This window comes from Elaeis guineensis, chromosome 9 (assembly GCF_000442705.2).
Source record: "Elaeis guineensis isolate ETL-2024a chromosome 9, EG11, whole genome shotgun sequence".
NCBI classification, from domain to species: Eukaryota; Viridiplantae; Streptophyta; class Magnoliopsida; order Arecales; family Arecaceae; genus Elaeis; species Elaeis guineensis.
The window spans coordinates 2,657,106-2,680,862 of NC_026001.2; the positions used below are offsets into that span (position 1 = coordinate 2,657,106).

General features: G+C 46.3%; 3 protein-coding genes and 2 non-coding genes across 5 annotated transcripts; 1 reads left to right on the forward strand and 4 right to left on the reverse strand.

Annotated features, from left to right (window-relative positions):
• The first annotated feature begins 8,272 nt into the window (after positions 1-8,272).
• Positions 8,273-10,572, forward strand: LOC105052115 (putative pentatricopeptide repeat-containing protein At3g11460, mitochondrial). Its single transcript, XM_010932824.4, is given in 2 exon segments — positions 8,273-9,274; positions 9,277-10,572. Coding segments are annotated over 2 exon segments (2,109 nt in total). The 5' UTR covers positions 8,273-8,366; the 3' UTR covers positions 10,478-10,572.
• A 1,711-nt stretch (positions 10,573-12,283) lies between these two features.
• On the reverse strand, positions 12,284-17,561 carry LOC105052114 (small ribosomal subunit protein eS25). The gene is given in 5 exon segments (XM_029266719.2): positions 12,284-12,539; positions 12,542-12,581; positions 15,793-15,927; positions 16,021-16,095; positions 16,179-17,561. Coding segments are annotated over 5 exon segments (324 nt in total). The 5' UTR covers positions 16,182-17,561; the 3' UTR covers positions 12,284-12,468.
• Positions 14,818-14,940, reverse strand: LOC114914541 (small nucleolar RNA snoR86). Its single transcript, XR_003801886.1, has one exon. It is a non-coding gene; the product is annotated as a small nucleolar RNA snoR86 (small nucleolar RNA).
• Positions 15,006-15,127, reverse strand: LOC114914540 (small nucleolar RNA snoR86). Its single transcript, XR_003801885.1, has one exon. It is a non-coding gene; the product is annotated as a small nucleolar RNA snoR86 (small nucleolar RNA).
• Positions 17,562-17,768: 207 nt separating the features above from the next.
• Positions 17,769-19,371, reverse strand: LOC114912590 (uncharacterized). The gene is made up of 3 exons (XM_010932823.3): positions 19,047-19,371; positions 18,825-18,908; positions 17,769-17,959 (listed from the first exon to the last, which is right to left on the reverse strand). Exons 1-3 carry the CDS (start codon positions 19,218-19,220, stop codon positions 17,933-17,935), a joined length of 285 nt encoding a protein of 94 aa, XP_010931125.1. The 5' UTR covers positions 19,221-19,371; the 3' UTR covers positions 17,769-17,932.
• Between the last annotated feature and the right edge of the window lie 4,386 nt (positions 19,372-23,757).

Sequence of the window (23,757 nt, forward strand, 5' to 3'; positions counted from 1 at the left end):
GTTGCGGTCAATCTCTTCATCGTCTGATCATCGAAACGAACACCTGCAAAAAAAAATTCATACTGATCGAAGATGCCTCCGACGAAAATCCTCCGACGGTCAAGTCAAAGAGGAGACTAGGCAATAGTAGAGAGAAATCAGGGACTCAGCGATGGAGAGAGGAAGAGAGAGAGAAAGGAACCCCCTTAAGCTGCCGCCTTACCTCGTTTTATAGTAGGAGGTGGTATGGTCCCGCCGTCGATGATGTTGACAATTGAAGAGTTATCAAATCGCCAGGGGTTGTCATGTCGTTGACGAGCTGACAGATCCTAGGAATTAATTCGCATCTTTGGCAGGACAGTGCCCCAGGTTTCTGACAGGACAACGCCCCCTGGCGGTTGCACGGCATGTCCTTGGCAGGACTGCAGCCCATACCGCTCGTTCGGCATCTTAGAGGGGCTTGTAGAAGTCGGACGCAGGTTGTCCAAACCGACAGGGAGTCGGTGATGTCCCACCCGACAGGGAGTTGGTGATGCAGGATCGGCCTTCATGTGATCGGAGGCAGTGTCGGCCCGTTAGGCCGACAAGCTCGGGCCGGGCATCATCGGTTGCTACCGTTGATGTTGCCCGTCATCAGACAGGTAAAGTCGGTCGGTCCATCCTCGAGGATGGGTCGGCATCGGGACCCATCGGTGAGTCGGCATCAGGGTCGGTCGGTAAATCCCAACAGTTGCCCCCCCACTCCTGAGCCTGATGTCACATCAGTCCGTGTTTTCACGTAGGTGGGGCGTCGGGCGAAAGGAGTGGATCTTCATTGCATCATGCCCTGATTCTGCTGATCTCACCAACGGATGATTCGGACAAATCAGTGTCAGACGACTTGATGTCCGACGATTCGATGTCAGACGATCCGGTGTCGGACGATCCGGTGAGCGGATGATTCGGACAAATCGATGTCAGACGACTTGATGTCCGATGATTCGATGTCAGACGATCCGGTGTCGGACGATCCGGTGTCAGACGCCTTCTGGGGAACGCAAACCATCGTCTGGCGCTCCCTTGGGAGCGCGGACCGCCGTCAGGCGTCCCATCGGGAACGTGGATGCACCGTCAGCGAATTAATTCTGAGGCACGATTTTTCCGCCACGTGTCGGGAGGTCGTTGGACCGGAGCCGTTCATGCAAATGAAGGCGTCGTGGCCCGATCTGGGATGGGTGCGTCGAATTGTCGGGCCGGAGGAGGGTCCGGATGCTGCCACGTGTCAATCATCCGAGAGGTCCTCGCTGGCGCGCCCTCATCCCGACCGTCGAGGGGCCCTATATATATGGGGTCACTTGTATCCAGAACCTTACTTTTCACGGTTTTGCTGCAGAGACTCTGCCTGAGCGGTCCCCCTCGTCCCAGGTAGCTGCTCCTGCCCCCGTTTCTTGAAAAGTTCGTTCGAGACTTTTGTCTCCTTTCGCCTTCTTCTTGCTTCTTTTGAACTCTCTCCCCTTCTTCTTCTCTGTCTTTTCCTTCTTCCTGGTTCTGGCATCATGGCCAGGACATCTCCTCGGGGAGCTCAGTCGGGGAATCCGACTGATGATCTTCGGTCGACCCCGAAAGTGGAGGCCTCTTCACTTTCAGGGCCGAATGTCGATCGGCTTCGGAATCAGTACTGTATCCTGGAGCAGTTCCGACTCTTCGCCCCTGGGGCCGGGGGACGGGTCAACAACCCGCCCGCGGGCCAGGTGGCTCTATATGTCGAGGACCTCAGGGCCGGTCTTCGTCTCTCGATTTCAGAGTTTGTCCGAAACCTTCTGGATTATTACGGACTTTGTCCGGCGCAACTGGCGCCGAACTCAGTTCGGTTAATAATCAGTTTTGCTCTGTTGTGTTAGCTTTTGCCGACCAACCCTCGAATCTTTCTCTTCCGGGCGTTCTTCGTCCTCCGACCACATCCTAAAGCCCGAGGGTGGTGGCTCTTTAATCCCCGGAAGGGTCTTTCTTTCATCACTGGTCTTCCATCATCCATTCATGGGTGGAAGAATCAGTTCTTTTTTGTTTCTTCTTCCTCTTCTTGGGGGTTTCCTTCCGCTGGGGCGAGCCTCTGACTGGGCCAAACGAGAACAGTCGAGTGGAGGCAGACGATCGGGAGGATTTCTACCGACTCAAAGACATGTCGGTACCGAAGCAGAGGGAGCTTATTACCGAACAAGCCCTCTATGACGCTGGTCTGAGCCTGGTCCCCCGTCTAGGTACTGTCCGGTCCATCGGTTGTCTTTTCGCTTCTCGTTTGTCCCGGAACACGTACTGATTCTCTTATTGAAATTGTAGGTACGCCACTGAGGATGAGACCGACAGATGCCGAAATCAGACAGTATGCAGCGAGGAAGAGGCCGGCGTCCAGGGTCGGATCCTCACGCCCACCGAAGAGGCCCCAGACGTTGACCCCGAATGCCACCGCATCGGCGGCCGATCAGTCGGAGCCGGTCATCGCGCTTTCGGCGCTGGTGGCACCACCAGAGGAGCAGCCGGGGGAGGAAATGGCCGAAGGAGCGTCGGCGGTTTTGCCGATGGAGGATGCCCGGGGCAATGTTCGGGAGCCCGAACGTCCTTCGTCGGCACCCGCTGCTGCCTCGGTGGGAGCTCAATCAAGTTCGAGCCTCCCCTCCTTCCCCGATCTACGGGCCTGAGCGTCCGATCGGGGGAAGGCCCCGATGGCCCCCGCGGACGACTCAAGGTTCGGGGGCCGTGCCACATCGTCTGGTACCCGATCCCCGAGGGGGCGTCAGCCCTGGCCGACCATGACTTGGCCTGGAGATTATGCCAGGGGACCCTCCTTCCAGCCGACCTGAAGGTCCTGAAGACTCGACGGGTGACCGAGATGCTGTCTTCCTTTTACCTGATCATGATCGGGGTAAATTCTACTTTGCCTTCTTTCTTCATTGTTGCCTTTACTATTTTGTCTTTCTAACGGTCGGCTTCTGGTTGCAGTTGATTTACACCATGTCCGAGTTAGAGGCCGGATACCGAAAGTTCGGAGACGTCCGGGCGGCCTGGAAGGATAAGGCAATGACCGTCGAAGCTGAGAAGGCGGTGTTGGTCGAGCAGCTGTAGCTGTCGACCGATCGGGAGGCGAGACTCGAGGATGAGATCTCTCGCCTCACCGACGCTTTGGCTGCCTCGGGGGCCGAACTCAAGTCAGCCCACGAGGAAGCCAAGCGTAAGGGTCGAACTGCTCACCGACTACGGTGCGAGCGGGATGGCATCGTCGTCAAACTCGAGGCCGAACGCGAGCAGCTCCGGGTTAGCCTGGAGAATCTCGCCAAGGCCGAAGAGGACTTGTCAATCGCTCAAGCCGACGCTGACATAGCGAAGGCGGAGGCGGAGTCGGTGAAGGAGTCGTTAGATCGGGCGGAGGCGGAAGCGAAGTCGGCGAAGGAGTCGCTAGATCGGGCGGTGGACGACTTCCGCGGCTTTGACAAATATCGAGAGGAACTCCTGGAAAGCGGCTTCGCGTCGTACCGGGTGGGGTACGAAGATGCTCAGGATGCAGTCCAGACTTTGTACCCAGAGCTCGACCTCAGCGGCATTGTCCCCCCAGGATCCGAGGACCAAGCCACAGAAGAGGTGGCCGACCCACCGTCGGGGGACCCTACTACGGTGGAGGAAACCGTCCTGGAGTAGGTCGTCGAAGGGGAGACGACCCCGACCTCCGATCCAGCGCCGACCAGAGCGGACACACCGACTGCCCCCGAGCTCCTCCCGATCGAAGAGGTCGACTCCGAAGAATAATCAAAGTTTTGTTATTTTTGTTTCGCTTTACATACTTGTAATCGGGCTTCGGTCCAATTTTGTAGACTCAATGTATTTATGAATGAAATCAAGAATTTTCAACTTTCTTCTCTTTGCATGTTAAGATGCATTCTGGCTTAGAGTCATAGAGTCGTAGAATCGGGCTTCGCTAAAATGCTTCCCAAGCGTAGAGTTGCAGACCCGACATACCTCGTTAGGTCACCTGGTAACATCCCAGGTCGTTAGCCGAGACAGTCGGTAGCGTGTGCCATGGAAAAGGCAAGGTGAATCCCGATCATAGACCGTCCGTTTCGACGGTCGTAGGGTGCGACCGTCAGAGGCCTGAGTCGAACGTCCGTCGCCCGGTCGTAAGTCGGACATGTTCGTCGAGTCGAAGGTCAAAGTCGAGTGTGCGTCTCCCGGACGTGAGTCGGGCACGTTCGTTGAGTCGAAGGTCGACCGACCTCCGGACATACCCCGATGACCCGATCATTCTGTAGGGTCGAATGTTGTCCGATGTGTTCAGTCGGATGGCGTCCGACGCGTTCAATCGAGAAAACGATGACAAGTCGAGTTTCCATTACCCAGACTGTGGTCGGGTGCATACGTCGCGGCGCATGATAAACGGTGGCAAGCCGAATATCCTTCGATCGGTCGTGACCTGGTCGGTAGGTCGCGAACGCGACATTGGTCGTGTTGGCGCTTGGCTTTCTTGGCAGGGCCAAGTCGGCAAGTTAGCCAATTATTTTGCCCAAGAGTTTGACTGTAGAAGGAGTGTAGCTCCCGTCATTGTGGATATATCAGTCATCGTAAGTGTCTGATGTGTTGTCGGCGACCGGGCCGTTGATTCTTAACGGAACATTGGGCCCAGGTCGGGGCATCGGGGCTCGTACTCCTGGCGAGCGCCGACCCATAGTCGAAGAGTCAAAATTTCGGACTTCGAAGTTTTGAAACTGAATTTGTATTCCAGACAAGGGGATACAAAGTTCACTGGTAGTACAACTTTAGATTGTCGGCATTCCAAGTCTGGAGAATGGCATTTTCTTCTAGAGTCTCCAGTCGATAAGCCCTCGGCCCGTAGGTGTTCACTATCTTGTAAGGTCCTTCCCAGTTCGGGGATAACTTTCCCTGGTCCAGGGGCTTCGAGACTTCCGTCTTTCTTAAGACCAGGTCTCCGGGTCGGAAAAGCTTCGGCTTAACCCTGGCATTGTAGTGCCGGGCCACCTTTTGTCTGTAGGAAGCCATTTGGATCTGTGCCTCATGTCGGAGTTCGGGCAAGAGGTCTAAGTCGGCTCTCCGACACTCGGAGTTGCCCGGTTAACTATACTGCTCGACTCTGGTCGACGATAGCCCGATCTCCAGCGAGATCATTGCTTCCGTTCCGTAGGCCAAGTTGATGGGAGATTCTCCGATTGGGATACGGGGCGTCGTTCGGTACGCCCATAGGACAGAGGGCAGTTCCTCGACCCAGAGGCCCCTGGCTTCATTCAGCCTGGTCTTCAGTCCGTGTAGAATGGTTCGGTTGGTCACTTCCACCTTGCTGTTGGACTGTGGATGCCCGACTGAGGTCAGCCTGTGCGCGAGATATGAAATCTTGCACAGAAGTCTCTGAAGTCTTGGTTGTCGAATTGTCATCCATTGTCGGTGATGATGGTGTTCGACAATCCGAATCTGAAGATGATGGACTTCTGGACGAAGTCTTCCATCTTCCACTCGGTGATTTGCGCCAGAGGTTCGACTTCCACCCACTTAGTGAAGTAGTCAATTGTGATGACTATGAACTTTCTTTGACCGGATGCTGGAGGGAAAGGACCGAGTATGTCGATCCTCCATTGGGCAAAGGGCCACAGGGCGATGACGGGAGTCAGCTAGTTGGCGGGTTGGTGTTGTATGTTGGCGTACCTTTGGTATGGTTCGCACCTTCGAACCAACTCAGCCGCGTCCTTCTTCATGATGGGCCAGTAGTAACCCTGTCGTAGGACTTTGTAGGCCAAGGATTTGCCCCCCAAGTGGTTACCGCAGATCCCTTCATGCACTTCTCTGAGCGCATAGTCCGCGTCGGTTGGCCCCAGGCACCTCAGTAAGGGAAGGGAGAACGACCTTTTGTAGAGTCGGCCGTCCACCATCACATATTGAGAAGCCGTCCACCGGAGTCGTTTGGCTTTCGCAGGGTCTTCGGGGCTAGTTCCGTCAGAATTTGCTGAGGTACCCTCGTCGTATGAGGGCCTCAATCTCATCTTTGAGCTGAATGCACTGCTCCGTGTTGTGGCCGTGGCCCCGATGGAATCGATAGTACTTTCATCGATCGAGGCCTTTTATCTTCAAAGGCGGAGGCCATCGCAGATATTCTTCTCCTTCGATCTCCATCAAGATCTGCGCATGAGGAGCAGAAAGAGAAGTATAGGAGTCATACCTGCGATGCATCGGCCTCGGACTCCGCCGTCGAGGAGGTCTCGGGCTCGGCCGTCGGGGAGATCTCGGGCTCGGCCATCGGGGCGAGACCCGTTTGTCGATCGGAGGTCCGCTAAGCTCGGCAGGGGCCTGACCTTTCCTTCGCTTTTCCTTCAGTCCCTTGGTCTTGGTCAGGCGTCGGTCGGAAACTCCTTCGTCTGCACGCATATATTTGTACGCGCGTTCTAGCAGTTCGGCGTATGTTCGGAGGAGGGTCTTGTCCAAGGAGTATGTGAATCGGGACGCCCTCAGTCCCTGCTTCATGGTCGAGACAGCCATATCTTCGTTGAGGTCCCGAACCTCAAGCGTGGCTGCATTAAATCACGCCACGAAGTATCGGAGCGTCTCGTTTTCTCTCTGTTTGAGGGAGAAAAGACTATCTGAGTTTCGTGATGGCTTCCGACTAGTGCTGAAATGGGCCACGAAAGAAGGAGTGGATACTCCCGGAGCGAAGGTCAGAGTACCAAGCCCTGGCGGCTTTGCGAAGCGTGGCGGGGAAGCCGATGCAGAGAAGGGCGTCGGTCGCCCCTTGGATCGTCATGAGAGCTTTGTAGCTCTCTAGATGGTCGATAGGGTCGGTAGAGCCGTCGTAAGGCTCTACGTGCGGCATCTTGAACCGACTAGGGATCGGTTCGTCGAGTATGAATCGGGAGAGGGGTTGGACGGTCTGGAAGTCGACGTCGTTCGAAGACTTCTGACCGTCCATCTGGAGCTGGGCGAGTCGACGATCGATTTTCTCGAACCTACACTCGTAGTCATCCATCCGTCGGTGCTGGGAGACTCCAGGAGTCGAATCTCCTGATGAATCCGAGAGGGAGGCGGACGGTGTTCGCGGCCGCTTCTCCTTCCTTGCTCGCTCGAGCTGAGAAGGAGAAGGGCGTTGAGACTGGTGGATGTCGCGCCGTGGCGGCCTCTCTCCCTCTCGATGGGAATGCAGGGAGGGCTGCTCCTGAGGAGGAGATAGAGATCGATGCGGGCATCGCGGCTACCCCTGGACGGCATCGGGTTTACCGTCGATTGCTCCACCGGCGAATGCGGCAAACGAGTAGGTTGTTGAAGGCTCTTGACCGCGTCCGCCAACGCAGTCATCTGCCGCACGATCGTCGCGATCTGCGCCTCCGTGGTCACCACGGATGGGGAGAGCTAGGCTCCGCCGCGGGGAGTGGTGGAGAGGCTTCTTCCCGGCGGGAAGAGTGTCTCGCCGATCCGATAGCCCTCGACCATTGAGCCCTGATTTTTGTCATTTCGAAAAGATTCTTCAAACTCTGTGGAGGTCATGTGCCCACAATCGACCCCCCTACCTGGCGCGCCAAACCTGTTGCGGCAATCCCCTCGTCGTCTGGTCGCCGGAAACGAGCACCTATAAAGAAAAGTCCACACTGACCGGAGATGCTTTCGGTGGGGACCCTCCGACGGTCAAGTCAGAGAGGAGACTAGGCAACAGTAGAGAGGAATCAGGAGACTTAGCAATGGAGAGAGGAAGAGAGAGAGAGAGAAAGGAACCCCCTCTTAAGCTGCTGCCTTACCTCGTTTTATAGTAGGAGGTGGTATGGTTCCGCTGTCGGTGATGTTGACAACTGAAGAGTTGTCAAATCACCGGGGGTTGTCATGTCGTTGACGGACTGACAGGTCCTAGGAATTAATTCGCATTCTTGGCAAGACAGCACCTCAGTTCCTGGCAGGACAACGCCCCCTGCGGTTGCACGGCATGTCTTTGGCAGGACTGCAGCCCATGCCGCTCGTTCGGTGTCTTAGAGGGCTTGTAGAAGTTGGACGCCGGTTGTCCAAACCGATAGAGAGTCGGTGATGTCTCATCTGATAGGGAGTTTGTGATGCAGAATCGGTCTTCAGGTGATCGGAGGCAATGTCGGCCCGTTAGGTCGACAAGCTCGAGCCGAGCATCATCGATTGCTACCGTTGATATTATTCATCATCAGATGGGCAAAATCGATCAGTCCATCCTCGAGGATGGATCGGCATCGAAATTTATCGATGAGTCGACGTCGGTGAGTCAATATCAGGATCTATCGGTATATCCAAACACATAGCAATCAAGTTAGTGATGAGTTGGAGCTGCCGTTGTCGTACCACCTTCCTTTTCCGTCTCCCCTTCATAGCCGTAGGGTTCCTCTAAATTTCAGGGGAAAAAAAAAAAAAAAATGGCGGCAGCTCTCCATCTCTCCGTCCCCAGTACCGCTCCTCCGGACACTTCAAACCCCTCCACCATCCTGAAATCTTCTAATCTCTCACTAGCAACCCCTCCTTCCATTCTCCTCCAAAGGGTCACAGATCCCAAATCTCTCAAGCAAATCCATGCACAAATCATCAAATCCCGGTCCCCGCAAACACTCCAAGTTCAAACCAAGTTCATCAGCCTCTACTCTCTGTTCAACCAAATGGACTTCGCTGAGCTCTGCTTCCAGCGAATCCCATTCAAACTCCAATTTGCTTACAATGCAATGATCCGAGGCTACTCCACTCATGGATTTTTCGAAAAAGCCCTCTTTTTGTACTCCAAAATGCTCTACAGTGATTCTACACCGCCTGATAAGTTCACTTTCCCGTTCATTCTAAAGTCATGCGCTGCTCTCTCTGCGCCCTCCGAGGCCAGAGAAGCTCATGGGAGGATAATAAAGACAGGGCTCGCATCTGATGTTCATATCTCGACGTCGCTTGTTGACTTTTATATGAAATTGGGTGAGGTGGGAATCGCTCGACAAGTGTTTGATAAGATCCCTTTGAAGAACACTGTCTGTTGGAATGCTTTGATTGCGGGCTATGCTTATAATGAGTCGGACGTGGAAGCAGTTGATGCTTTTAAATGGATGATAGAACTGGGTTTCGAGCCTAATTCGTCTACTATGGCATCAGTACTTCCAGCGGTTGGTCGGCTTGGTGATCTAGAAGAAGGGAAGCTTATGCATAAATTGATTATAGAAAAAGGCGTCGAGATAAAGGAGCCAGTGATCAACAGTCTGATTGCGATGTATGGAAAATGTGGGGAAATGGAAACTGCCCGCCAACTCTTTGATGAAATGCTGGGAGGACTGCTGTTTCTTGGACTGTGATGATCTCAACTTATGCCCAAAATGGGAAATTTGCCAAGGCTTTAGAGTTGTTCATTTGTATGCAAGCTTATGGTGTTAAGCCCACAGCGGTCACAGTGGCCAGCATGCTACCAGCTTGTGCTGATATGATGCATATTAAACTAGGAATGAAGGTTCATGGATACAGTATTAAAAATGGGTTTGATTTGGATATTATCATGAGCACTGCTCTTGTGGACATGTATGCAAAGTGTGGTTGTATTGCAGAGGCTCGACGTGTCTTTGATGAGATGCCTGAGAGAAACATAGTTTCATGGAATGCAATGATTAATGCTTTTGGGCTCCATGGCCAAGTGATGGATGCACTGGAATGGTTTGCAATGATGCAACTCAATGGAATGAAGCCAAATGGTAGCACATTTGTTTCATTGATCTCTGCCTGCAGTCATGCAGGCATGGTGGCAGAGGGATTGGAGTGCTTCAAGTCCATGAGCAAGGATTACGATCTTGTTCCTGAGACAAAGCATTATGCATGTGTGGTGGATCTACTCGGGCGTGCTGGGAGGCTTAAAGAAGCTTATGAGTTGATAAAAGCTATGCCTTTAGAACCTGATGATTCCGCATGGGGTGCATTGCTTGGTGCTTGTAGAGTTCACAAGGATGTCGAGCTTGGCAAAATGGCTGCACTGAAGGCTCTCGAGCTTAAGCCAAGGGAACCAGGTTATTATGTTCTTTTAACAAATATATATGCAGGAAGTGGTAGATGGGCAGATGCTCAGAAACTGAGAGAGGTGATGAAAGAGAAGAAGATACTGAAAGAAGCAGGTTGCAGTTCTATTGAGGATGGTGGGATTGTTCATTCGTTTGTTGTAGGTGATTCCAAACATCCTGAATGGAAGAAGATATACAAGAAGATGGAGGAGATAGAGGAGAAGTTGAAGGAAGAAGGCTATGTTCCTGATACTAGCTTGGTGTTGCATGAGGAGATCGAGAAAAGTGAGAGGCTTGCTATGCACAGTGAGAGGATAGCCTTGGCATTTGGGCTCCTCAAGATACCTGATGGGATCCCTATCAAAATAACTAAGAACTTGAGAGTATGTGGGGACTGCCATTCTGCTTTTAAGCTTGCATCCAGGATCTATAAAAGGGAGATTGTTCTAAGAGACTTGCGTCGGTTTCATACGTTTGAAAGTGGCAACTGTTCATGCAAGGATTACTGGTGAAAAGTAAAGAGAGATTGCAAGGCAAAATTGTACAATCCAGCAACTGAATGTCGCCAATCCATCCAATATAAGGTTCAAATCATCCTCGGTTACAATATTTGGTATAGTGACATGCGAATTTATCAGCGTGTTGCCATGCTAGAGATGACGAGTCATTGCTGATGATTCTATCATTTAACTATCTTAAATTCAGATCAATAACAGCAGAGCCATGCTGAATAATAACAAACTGCAGTTACGGCGTTCATGGGACCTGAGTGATCTACAAGCCATAGTGGATACTTATGGATGCTATACGTTTGTGTGCAATAGTTGATGATGGTAAAAACCTAGTATTTAAGCATTCCCTATGGATGTGAACTTTGATAATGCACATTCTCTATGGATGTGAATTTTGATAATGCACGCAGATCCTCTGCAGTGCACCGCACCAGCATGTGCCATCCATCATGCAATGAACGGTGCGCACGACCGTGTGTGCGCATGCATACGGCCACGTGTAGTCATCCATCATGCAACGGACGACACGTGATGCACCATATTGCACAATGCATTGCGGTACTGCAGAGGATATGTGCTTTTTGATAATAGGGTAGAGGACTGGCAACTCGAGTTGCAGGTGAAAACTAACCAACTTGTTTGAATGGTTGCAACTTAAATTGTGTGGTAAGCTAATTACATGCTAAATTGTAAAATAGGATTATCTTGTGGTAGCTTGACTTGCAATCAAAATATCTGCAGGATCTGTAACAACCACTCAAATAGAGGCATTAATTAAAAAAAAAAAATTCTCTCTTTCTTTTGGTCCTCCACCACGCCTCCTCGTCCGTCACTACCATCATCCCCCTTCACCTCCATGCCTTTATGCACCACCTCTCATCACCTGCCACTGTCTCTCCCCAACGCTATGCCTCTATGCACCACCTCTGGCACCCTACCCTTTTCCCCCAGCAGGCAGGTAGCAACCATTCTCATTGCTGTCTAAGTCCATATCCAGGCCCTCAGCATTAGGACTTCGACATACACCTCTTGATACAAAATATCTTTATCTTCACGTACATCAAATGCTGCAATCTAACATCTGCTGACATGACAAGATGTTCGATGGGGTGTTTGCCAAAACACCCCGCTTTCTTACATTAAGTTGTAAAGCAACTTAAGTTGCAACACTTCAATTATAGAACTCCAAATAGCTCCTAAGCTGGTGATTTTATCACCTAATCAATATCTGAAATGAATTTGCTCATAACTACTAAATTATCTCAGTGAGTTGAGGCCTCCGTCCTTATTTCATGACAATTTTCTGCATATCGGCATGGCCATATGACTAGAAATGCTTGTAATCCGGTTACGGGCAAGCATCAGAAAATGAATTTCTATAAGCAGATAGGCAAGTCCTATAATGTCGGGATATCGAACTTGGTGCTCTGCTTCAACCGAAAATTATGAAAGCAGCTCTAAACATTCAAGGTACCTTATCCAGCCATTAGATGAAATAATCCTTCTTAAAAAGCAAATTAAGTATATCCTTTTATATGTTCTCTGCTGATCCCATCTGATTCCTACAGCAAGATGGAAGGCGGTATTTGGTCAGCTAGAACCACTTGAACCAAGTCACAAATTTATCACTTATCAGCAACAGCAAGCCCAACGACGGGGATAAAAAACACTCTACCCGACAATCACCACAGAAGTAAATACCAACACTGGTCGCAACGTAATACCGAGAGCTTCTGCTTCATCTCACAAATCTCCTCTACAGGCCAAAGAGAAGCAAAGCAATTTCTTAATTTTTTTGCTAAATCATAGCATAAAATATTAAAATTCATTTAGCTGCTGCAGTATTTAATCAACGACAGAACAAAGCCTATTTTTTTTGTTATAAGAGAAACAAAAAGCATAACTCACTAACACTTCAAATATGAAAAATAACATCATGTACCAACAAGACGAGAATCGACCCCCAAAGAATCAGCGAGGGCCAGACCCATCTAGGTATTGGTGGCTCTTGTGTAAATTTGTTGACTGGCATGGGCAGATAGCATCCTGATGGAACCCTCGCCATTAGATCCTTTATTGCCCTTCTCGCCAGTGATCCATTGATCTAAAAAACCCACACACAGAGAGAGATAATTAGACAGGTCAGGTCACGATAATGTTTTTCCATTAAAAAAAAAAAAAAAAAAAATCATTTATCAAATACTGGCATCCTATTAGTAGATATATGGGGGAAAAATAGAAACGAGCTGATTCCCCACAGAAAAGGAACAGCAAGATTCTAATAACCATACCGACCAACATACTAAAATCAGTGTCATGCACATGTGATGCCCATGCATGGAAGCATGGAGGGTTGTGATTCCTTAAAAACACAATTTCAATTATTTACATTGTAAGCATACTCCAACTTTTAGGCGGTGCACTTTTCTTGTTCTATCCTTTAAAATATAAATTGCATTATGTGTATTTATTTAATATGAAATTAGCTTCAGTCATTAAAGAGTGCTAGATATGTGATGAAACATGCTAGGTCTCGCATTTATATTAGCAAAAAATACAAGAAAACAACATTACTTGAGAAGCCAGAAAGGATTGACAGATTAAGTGCCAAAAACTTGCAACTTCTTCCTCAACAAAGATAAGCAATACATGGCTTAATCAAAATGACAGATGAAGAGCAGAACTCCCGTCCCATATAAGTTGCTTTTCATAATTAAAACATTTCACAACTAGAAAGCCGCAGCTTTAGTGAAATTTTATATCAAACAACTTTAGATAACTTACCATGTAGAACTATTTGATATTGAAATACAGCATACAAGTGAATCATCATCCAAATTTACATCTGCGGGTAAAATTATGGTCACTAACTCAAAGCCTTAAGCCATCACAAGCATCAAACCTGTAAACCAAGGGCCTGCAGACGTAATGATTATTTTGTATGCACAACTTTTATCTCAGAACACCACAAACCAACATGTCCCAGATCTAGATCAATCTATCGATTAATATTTAGGTCAAAATATTTCCAATTTTCCAGTTTCACTAAATACCAGCAAAAGGAGGCTTTGGAGCGTTTAAAATGTCAGAAAGAAACTACAAGAAGAAGAAAATTTAGGCATGTGAAGACAACATTAACATGAACCAACCATAATTCAACTTAAACTTTTTTTTAATTTTCGTACCGCAGTCATGCTAGGCATGTTTTACTATATATCGTGCTTACTTCCAACAATGCAGTCTTAGCAGTTAACCCATTCTCCATTAGATTTTACTGTTTTTAAAAAATAGACATGACATTAAATAATTTAAAGGCTCTAAACTCAAAATTGACCGTGCACAACTACTGCTGACTGTCAATGGTTGAGGTATTCCTGAATGTGATGATTTACAGTTGCAGCACTTGACTTAACACTTATGAGGTCCTAAGTTCACAGAATTCTAAAAGTGTGTTGTTCAGAGTAATCTCAGTTACTGCTAAAGCTCAAGGTAGGGTTTCTAACATGAAAGACTTACAACCAAAGAAATACAAGATATAAAATGACAAAACAGAAATCTACGATTGTTCATGTAAGCAATGAATATTGTCAAAGCTTGGGATATGAAGAATCCTGTACGCCAAAAAATATGATCCAAGCTTGGTAACAGGTAAACTGAACTACAGATTGAAAGTTACGATTTTCAGCTTTCAATGCATAAAATGAAAATTTGGCATCCTGCATTGCTGAAATAATATACGATAACAAACTATTGCAAGACTGAAAGTTTCAATTATATATGCTTGGATCATTACATAGGACACATTTCACTTCTCATAGAAAAGAGAATGAGGAGCAGTCTTTTAATTTAGTTAATTAACCAAAGCCTCTATAGCCAATAATGATGTTTGCCCTCTTTTTTATCCTCTCTCACCCACACTATCCAAACTCAAAGAAAACACAATAAGCAAGCATTGAGAGTATCCAGCAAAGGCGACAACACTGAAATATTACTTTTAGTTGATCAATTCTTGCTGTCAAGTGTGGAGATCAGTTTAAGCTAGTGGTCGTGCAAAGGATGTCAATCCAGCAGTCTGCTAAACTAACACAATATCTGTATGACTTAGGCAAGCTAAAACAAAAGTCAGAATGCAGAAATATGTAATAGACCATCTTCAAAAATAGATAATTCAAAAAGAGAATAAAAAATTTAGATAAAGATTTTCAGAAACTTATATGAACCTGAAATGATTTTCAAAGATAGGCCACAAAGATCTCCCTAAAATGATCTTTGATGTTAAGGGGGAATTAAAACATCATCTACCTACTAGTGCAGAGGTTATGTACTCAGATGAGAACTGCAATGTAGCAATTTGTTCGAGGCCATCTTCAAACAGAAACAATTGAGAGGGACGGAAAATCGCATAACTATTATTGCCAACCTTTATCCAAAGTATTTGCCATTTCAATTTGATGACTTTGCTGTGAAATTGGCTTATGAATTTCCCAAAATAATAACAAAATGTGAAAATAAAATAAGCAGAAACCAGAATGTAGCAATTTGTTCGAGACCATCTTCAAACTAAGAAATTGAGAGGCACGGAGAATTGCAAACTATTATCGCCAACCTTCAACCAAAGTAATACACCACTTCAGTCAGGTGACTTGGTTCTGCAAATTGGCTTATCAATACTCCAAAATTACAAAACAACCATACAAAAGAAAATAAGGTTTACATATAACCATTAGTTTCAAGCAATTTTTACTGAAATTTATGAACTTACTAAGTCTATTTTAGAAACTTATAAACTTTTCAATCTACTTTTACCTCTACTACCACTCCGGCTTCATCCTTTCCCAACCTCACCTCCATTTTATTTTCAATCATGTACCTTATCTTGATATCATTTACTTAATGAAATCAGGGACAGGTGCTCCACCCTCTAAAAGAAAAAAAAGAGTATCCAGCAAGAAGTCCATCTATTGTACCCCAAATACAAAGAGAACATTTTCTCGTTTCTTCATCCATGCGTCCAACTGTGCGCAAACCATCTAAAAGACAACGCTAGAGAGTAAGAAAATCCTATCAGGTATCTAATTGTTCCACCTAGAAATAAATCACGTAAATATGTATCAGAAGACAGCCCCTTGGGCACTAAAAAGAGAGTTCATAAGTCCAAAAAAAATAAAAAAAGAAAGAACGAAAGCAGTTTAACATTCTATAAGATTTATTAAAACAAGCAAAGGAACAGCATAATAATCTCGCAAAGATACTCATATATCACAACTATATCCAGAAATAAACAACAGATCGATAATAAAGATGAGAGCTTTTACCCTTAATCTTTCAGACAGCACAGAGGGAGTGATCTGCTTGTACTTTGGAACTTCGGAGAGCATCTTATCATAGCTCGCCTGATCGAAGAGCACCGCGTTGTTCACCTTCTCCTTCTGCTTTCCCTTGCTCCACTTCTGCAATCCAGACCCCAGTTCCTTAGAGTCAATCCAACAAAAAAAAAAAAAAACCAGATTCCCAAACGCTAACTTTAAACCATATCACATTACCTTCTTCTTCTGCTTCCCTCCACCGGATTTGGCCGGCTTAGAAGATGGGGGAGGAGCTTTATCCTTCTTCGGCGCCTGTCCCGATAATAACAGTAGAGATCAGGAATCAAAACATCAAGTACAGTCAAATCCAAGGGAAAAGAAGAGGATATTGTCACCATTCTGCAGGGGAAGTTGGCCTTCTACTGCTAGGGTTTCGGAAGCCTGCGTCAGCGAAGAAGGGAAGCAGCGGCGTCAGAGGGCCTCTTTGATCTTACGGGAGAAATAGGCCTCTCCGCGAGCTAGGGTTTCGCTGCGTGGGACTAACGTGCGCAAGGTCTGATGAAATACGTGAGGATGATCGGGACCGTTGGATCCGTTGAAAATGATTTTCCCTTTTTCTGAAAAAGAATAAAAATATCCAACGCAGATATTGGCGTATAGTAAAATCCCGTTGCCGAGTCTAACAGTTTCCATTCGGCTTTAAGACCTGGTCCTGGTATAAAACCCAAAAGTTTTGTCCAAGAGTAGCCTAAAAGGGGGTCGGTCTGACCGGCTTCAGCCCGGCCAAGGTCCATTTTCCAGCCCTTCTTGCAGGGTGCAGCTTTCGTATTTATTGTCCATTACCGAGATAAGCGTTCTCTAGTTGCTTATATAGTACATTCTCTGATGAATTTATACCTAATTAAGTTAATTTGCCTGTTGGTTCTGTTAACGGAAAATAAGCTCATTTGACACCTCAATCCTACTTGGCACCATAGTGACATGGAGTAAATCCAACAAAACGCCATGAATCATTTTGCTCCTAATGTGAGCACGACTCCCCTGGTACTTTAAACTCCATACCCCACGCCCATGGCACCCCTTAGGATTTAGATGAGAGCTAACTAGCAACCATCTGGAAGAAAATAGCCTATTGGCATCTAGATGCAATGCACCGATCTTAGAACGTTCTCTCTCAACAAGGTGGCAATGCTGATCGATTTAACTTGATTCCACTTATCACAGATTTGACTTCTACCGTCTGTTAAATAAGATAGATTCAGATCTGAATTTTTGATTGGATTCAAGTTGATAAATTTTACATCTATTCTATATCTAACCCAATCCATATCTGGTTCAATCCGAAGAACCGATCACCACCTCCATCAATAAGATCCCAGGCAGCGTGCAAGCAGGATGAGAAGGCAATTCACAAGGCTGTTGGATTCTGCTGCAAGCTCTGTAGTGCCCACCTGCAAGCTGAATTCTTCCAGACTACCTTTTGTCACAAGAAACAGAATCTGCAACCGATGACGCCCGATTGACGCAATGTACAAGTTCAGATTTCCGCGAACAATTCCACATTTGTTTCCATCAGCAATAGATACTTCCTCTAGTTAGGACCTTACCCATCCTTCATATTTCGATCCCAACTATAGGATTTTCAGAATTGTGGGGAAGAGAATCTTATGTTACATTCTTGGCACTTGAATCATTTCGACAACAGAAGGAACATCCTCGAACAGACTTGCGGATACGGCAGGAAAAACAATCTCGCCGACGACAATAAAAACAGCATGTTTTAGGCTGCATGCTTTTTAAGCCTCCACCACATGTTTTGGATCCGAAACTCCGTGGACTCGACCCTGTTGATGCTAAATCTGCAAATTGCCTCCAACACTTCGGTCATGCCTAACTCTGAAGTTAGAAACCCATGACACTACAATACCATTTCTGCCTGACATCAAAAAGTCCAATCACCCAAAAAAAAAAAAAAAAAAAAGACATCGAGAAAGAAGTTTATTTTTAATACAAATAGCCACTTCTTTCATCCATACACCAAAGTTGGCAGCAGCACAGGCTATGTACATTATTCCTCATTAATCGATCCACGCACATACTACATAGAGCAAAGTCGGCAGTGAAGCTAACAGGACAGGGTACAGCCGCATCAGCCTGCCAGAGGTTCCTCCAACTTCTGTGGAAAAACAGAGAAGAAAACAGGTGAGACGACAAACATGAGAACCAGCAATGCAGATGTGTAATAAGTGACCTACCGAATTGATATATCTGACCGCTTAATAACTAGATGCTAAACAAGAAGTTCATCAAAGAATATCGTAGGTGTCATCATTTACATAGCAGTAGATAACCAAGCTTGTAAGTATTGCAAAACAATTCATTCTATCAGTTATTACCAAACAATCAAAATGCAAAAAGAGACAGAAAACCATAAATCAGGAAATAAAAGCTTTAGTTTCAAACTTAGGCAGTACATATGAACTGTTCACTTATTTGCCGAGTAATTTTAAGATAGATTACTAACTACAACCTGAGAATGGTCCAACCTAAGATCTTTGTACCACGGAAAACTTGGAATTTTCTTAATCATATCGCTAGCACCGTTTATATATGCTTGTCTAATAAATATTTGATCTGGATTCTAACTAAATCTTCCATACATATTGTCCACTCTGTCTTCTCTTGAATACTCAAAGACCCCAGACTTGGGTGGATTTAATAAATGAAAGCATCAGCTTTTCATGCCTTCCAATTCATCTTACCCACGATATCATGCACCCAAACTTAAGTTTTCACATATTCAATTCGTGTCACCCCTCACCACTTTGTAAACAACAACATGCCCTGATCACTAACCATGGAGCCATGGCGACATCAAGGTTCTAGAAAGATCGGACGGGACAATTTTATCTAAATCGTTGAATATGACCCTCCCAGACACATCTGACACAGATATCACCTAGCCATATCATCGAACGGAATTAGGACGAAGCAAAACCCTAAAAACCCTAGAAAGCAAGCTGAGGACCCGATATATATACCTTTTCGGCACTGGATTTTTCCACTTCCGCTCTCTCTTTCTCCCGCTTTCTGCGCAACTTCTCCAACCGCTCCCTCTCCATTTTCTGCGCGCAAGCAAAAGAGACCACCAAGAAATACGAAATCGCAATCCAACAATCGAACGAAAGAATGAATGGAATTGGAGGAACTATATATGGGGATCAGAAGGAGGAAGTGGTGATGAGTGAAAAAGAGAAATCGACCTGGATGAAGACGTTCTCTTTGGCTCTCTCCTCCTCGCTGAGAATCCTCCCCGTGCTGTCGCTGAAGTAGCGAGGGGCTCCCATTCGAGCACCACCCACGACTCCTTCCATCGTCGCAGGTCGACCCAGGAGAAGACGAAGAGGAGCTCGCGCCGCAGGAGACCTTATGGCCATTGCTCAGTGACTTGCTTCCCAAGGCGACGACCAGCTCAAGTAATAGGAGGAAAGATAGTTTGCGGATAAGAACGAGAAATAATAATCATTAAAAAAACCAGTGGCCTCTTTGGTGGATTCGGGAAAAACAGGAACGGAGTTTCTGGGTCGTTCTAGAGATTCCGAGGGCTTTGTGGCGACGTCGTCGAGCGAATCAGGAAATTTTACGCGGCAGGTCTATGGAATGCACGGTTGTGATGGAAACTTGGAAATATCTTTCCTGGACGGTTGCTTTGCGGTCCGTTAACCAGGGGATGACGTGTCCTTCGAGACGAGCCATCCGGTAAATCGTCGAGGAGGAATTCTTGGATAAGGCTCTCTCTCCACGTGATGTCTTGAGATATTTCTTTCTTGGAAGACAATGGTGGGGTCTGCGGCACTCATAGCAATTACGATGATGTGAACCATCCGGGGTTAAACACGTGCAGGGTTCCGGAACAAGAAAAGGTAGAAAAGAAGGTCACGCAATGATAGTTATTTTAGTTTTTCTTTAACTATTACTTTTACACTTACCAAGAAAAACTATTACTTTTAAGATACTTTTAAATAATTTTTTTATTTATAAAATGGAAAATAAAGGTAGAATATTGCTTTAATATTTATGCATCAGGTTTGACTTTCCATAATTATTCTTGTGAAAAAAAGCTGTTTTGTGAGCACAAGGCCGGGGCCTGCTAAATGCCCAAGTCAAACACCAGCCAAAAATTTAAACTTACTACCTCGTCCAAATCAAATCAAGGGAGTGCAAGAAGTTTTCAATCTTCGATGACGTAGTTGTAATTACATCCGTTGGTCTCCTATGAAGAGATGAAACTCACTAATTTCATTAAAAGATGCATGAATTATTCAAGAGACGGATGGCCATCCAACTATACTGTCAACTATTCAAGCAATAAATATAATTACCATATCCTTGAGATGGAATGTAACCGTATCATCTCAAATAAACTCCCAATGAGCATAGCTGGTGTAGGTGTGACCCAAGATCAGGAGCGGCTGAAGGGCAAGGCCACCGAAGTCCTTGTCTTAGGCCCCCACCTCAAGGAGGCCCCTCGCTCGCGCGCATCCGGCATCGCGGTCCAGCCTCCGCCTCTCGCCTCCGGCGTCCCGGTCCAGGCGTCCAGCCTCCACCTCCGACGTCCCGATCCCGCCTCCAGGCCCTCCACACTCCATCAGTGACCGCATCCCGACGTTCCGATCCTGTCTCCGACATCTCGGTCCCACCTCCAAGTCCAGTCGCGGTCCAGCCTCCGCCTCCACGCCTCCACCTCCGGCCGTCCGGCGTCCCGCCGTCCCGATCCCGCCTCCATGCTCCATCAGTAACCGCATTGGCCGATCGGCGCATCCCAGTGTCCCGATCCCGCCTCCGCCTCCATGTCTCCGCCTCCGGCATCCCAGTCCTGCCCCGCCTCCAAGTCCACGCTCCACGGCTCCACCAGTCCCGGTCTCTTCGGTCCGGCAAGGCCTCTCCGGCCGGTAAGGCGGCAAGGCAAGACCACTAGGAAATAGGAACCAGGAGGTGAGGAGGTCCAGCCGTCTAGGACCACCACGGCTCGTCGGCTCCACTCCACAGTCCACACGGACCACACCATCGCTGAGCAGAGCGGTCCACCCCCCGACCTCCACCGGTAAGTTTCTTCATTTTTTTTTATTTTTCGACACTCCCCCTCCGTCCCGGTTGTGCGCCGGGCCAGCGGCCCGCCGGTCCATTTTCGTTTCTCAAAAGCCGGAGCCTGGAAGAAGGTCCCTCTCTGACTCCATCTTCATTTTTAGCTTTAGGCCTCCAAATACGTTGAGCCGTTCCTGCCCAAGATTTTCTAGCGTTGCTATCAAACAGCCCCTCATATGTTGTGTTTGGATGTCTCGTTCATAACCGTTAAGACACATGCAATCACACTAACAATATACAACAAATATTTCTTGTCAGTCCTATGATTGAAAATTAACTTCGATGGCTAATGATACACGTATTTAAGTTGTGTTGTAATGTAAACTGGTCCTATGTGGCCTTAAATTGCAGGATTAACTTGGGCAATCTGACATGATGATGTTTTGGGTGCTCTATCTGAATCCAAAGATCAGTCCAATTGAGACGTAAACCATGCTGTTCTTTGTCAGGCTCCAGGCATGGCATAAAGAGCACTGCCGTTTCCTTCATTTAAGTCCCAGGAATGTGGATATTGGGTTGTCGAGGAGATCGTTGTTGCAGGCGATCTTATCATCGTTCGGGAGAGAGAGACAAGGTCACAAGAAGATCTATGGAGGCAAGGCAGCCTCGGCGCTTTCGCAGCAGAAACTAAAAGGGCCTTCTTTATCAGTTAATCGTTATATTTCATATTTAATTAGCCCGGTAAAATTCATTTCCTAAGTTTTTGACACACGCTTACAAGCTCTCATGTGGTGGGGAAATTTTTGAGAAAAAAGAGCCCATGACACCACCAAGCAACACCTAGAACAAAAAAGACTACAAAAATCCAATATTTTGAATACACAAACGCAAGTCATCTATGCATTGCCTCACCTATTTTGCACACGTGCATGGCCTCAAAATTAACCCACTATATTTTTGCGTTAAAGATATCCTGGTGTTTGTAGGAGAGGGTGGAAAAAATTAGTAGCAAATCATGATTGTGAAGGGATAAAACTGTACAAGAAGAGTTGATTAAAAATACAACGAGAACTTATGATTTCTAACATACATGAAAAGCTTTGAATTCAACTCTATCTAGCAAGGGAAGAATACCTAGAAGTTTTTGAATTCATGTACATAGCAATGTCAAAAAAACCTATTATATTCATGGACTGTTATGGAATTTATGTCTCCTATATAATGGTTGCACTGTTGGACAATTCTTTTATTGTTAAGGGTATTCACCTCCTTCTCTTGTGGTGAAAGATAACCTTTCCCCATTCAAAATAGTATTTTGGACACAGAAAACTCGTATACTTACAGAATGTTTATAGTTTAGTCTATTTGAGTAATCCTGATTCAGATATCGTCTGGAGGTCTGCAGCAAGCAGTGGATGTCAGCTAGTGGAATGCCATCAGCTCGCAGATGCTTTAATAAATTAGAGCTGCCAGTCCTCTTTTACACACACGCTCGACAGAAATGTTAGCAAATAACATGAGAAGCATCAGTAGAATTTGAACTGTATTTGAATAAGAAGTTAGAGATCTTATTTAATGGAAATAGTATCAATCGGACTATTTCTAATGGTCCTTTTTGACTTTGTATTTATGTCATCAGAACTGATCAATATGTCATTACGTAATGGTAACGTATAAGGCCAATGCATTGAAATGCCTAATTTTTGTTGTGAATCTAAAGCATGACAGAGGCCAACATTGTTTTGTAGACCATAGTGTTACACAAGCATCAGCCATAATGCTAGAAGGATCATGGAACCTATTGTACTGTCTTTCTTCACAGTTTTCTGAAAAAATGGATCATTTGCATTGTTCCAAAATTACATGCACAAGTTGAAAATACAATTCGAATTCATCCGAAGGCTAGCAACCAAAGAATATCAGTGTGTGATGGACTTATTTATGCATATTCTCCACCAACTATGAATTCAAATAATTTCTCAAGATGAAATTGCCCATGCGAGCACTTCACAACGCTCACCACCTCCTGAAATATGGGGACGGTGCAAGGAAAAGATAATCCGTTCCTCTGCTCATACCCATACTCCTTGTATGCTTTCTCCAACAGCATGCTAAAGAGTGGATGCAATAGAAAACTCGTCGGAATGATGAACCTCTCTCTCTCCTCTCCGACGTAAACCGGTAGGAATCCTATCGGCACGCTGCAATGCAGCGAAGGCTTGACACTGCATGATGTCTTCGCCCTCTTGATCAATTTCATCCCTGGCTTCATCTCAAAAGCAAACTAATCTTTTTTGGGCTAAGAAATCAGTTGAAGCTATGGGTGGAGTTTTGCTAGTGAGAGAAAATTGGAGAATATGAGATACTAAATACGGGGCATTGAAGAGAATGTGCAGTATCTCCAGAGAACAAGAGGATAGTTATTAGCCAGGGAATGTGATGGTCTTCCGCATCTTTGTACAGGTGGATTTGGGTGGCATTTGAAGACTGCCAGGAAACTGAGGAAAGATACTTCAATTTCTTTTTCTTTTTCTAAGCTGATTGGCCAATCAAACATACTGCTGATTTGCTGGCTTGTGACACATGAAAGTGATTTATCAATCTATGCTGAATTATACCGATGCAACCATCCAGCAACATACTGATTGTTGGTCTATTTATATCTGTCAAAATGGTCAGTTATCGCAGATAAATTCCAGTAAATCTTCTGGAAATCTAGGAAGTCAATAACTTTTGGATGATAACATTCTCAATCAGCTTAACCAAATCAAAAGGATGTGGCCCTTGTAATTGTTGGAGAAGTTAATGTAGCACCAGTCTTGAGAGATTAGAATTTTGTTGGCTTGGATATTTCATTCGACTGACCCTTGTGAACAAAATGATTCAATG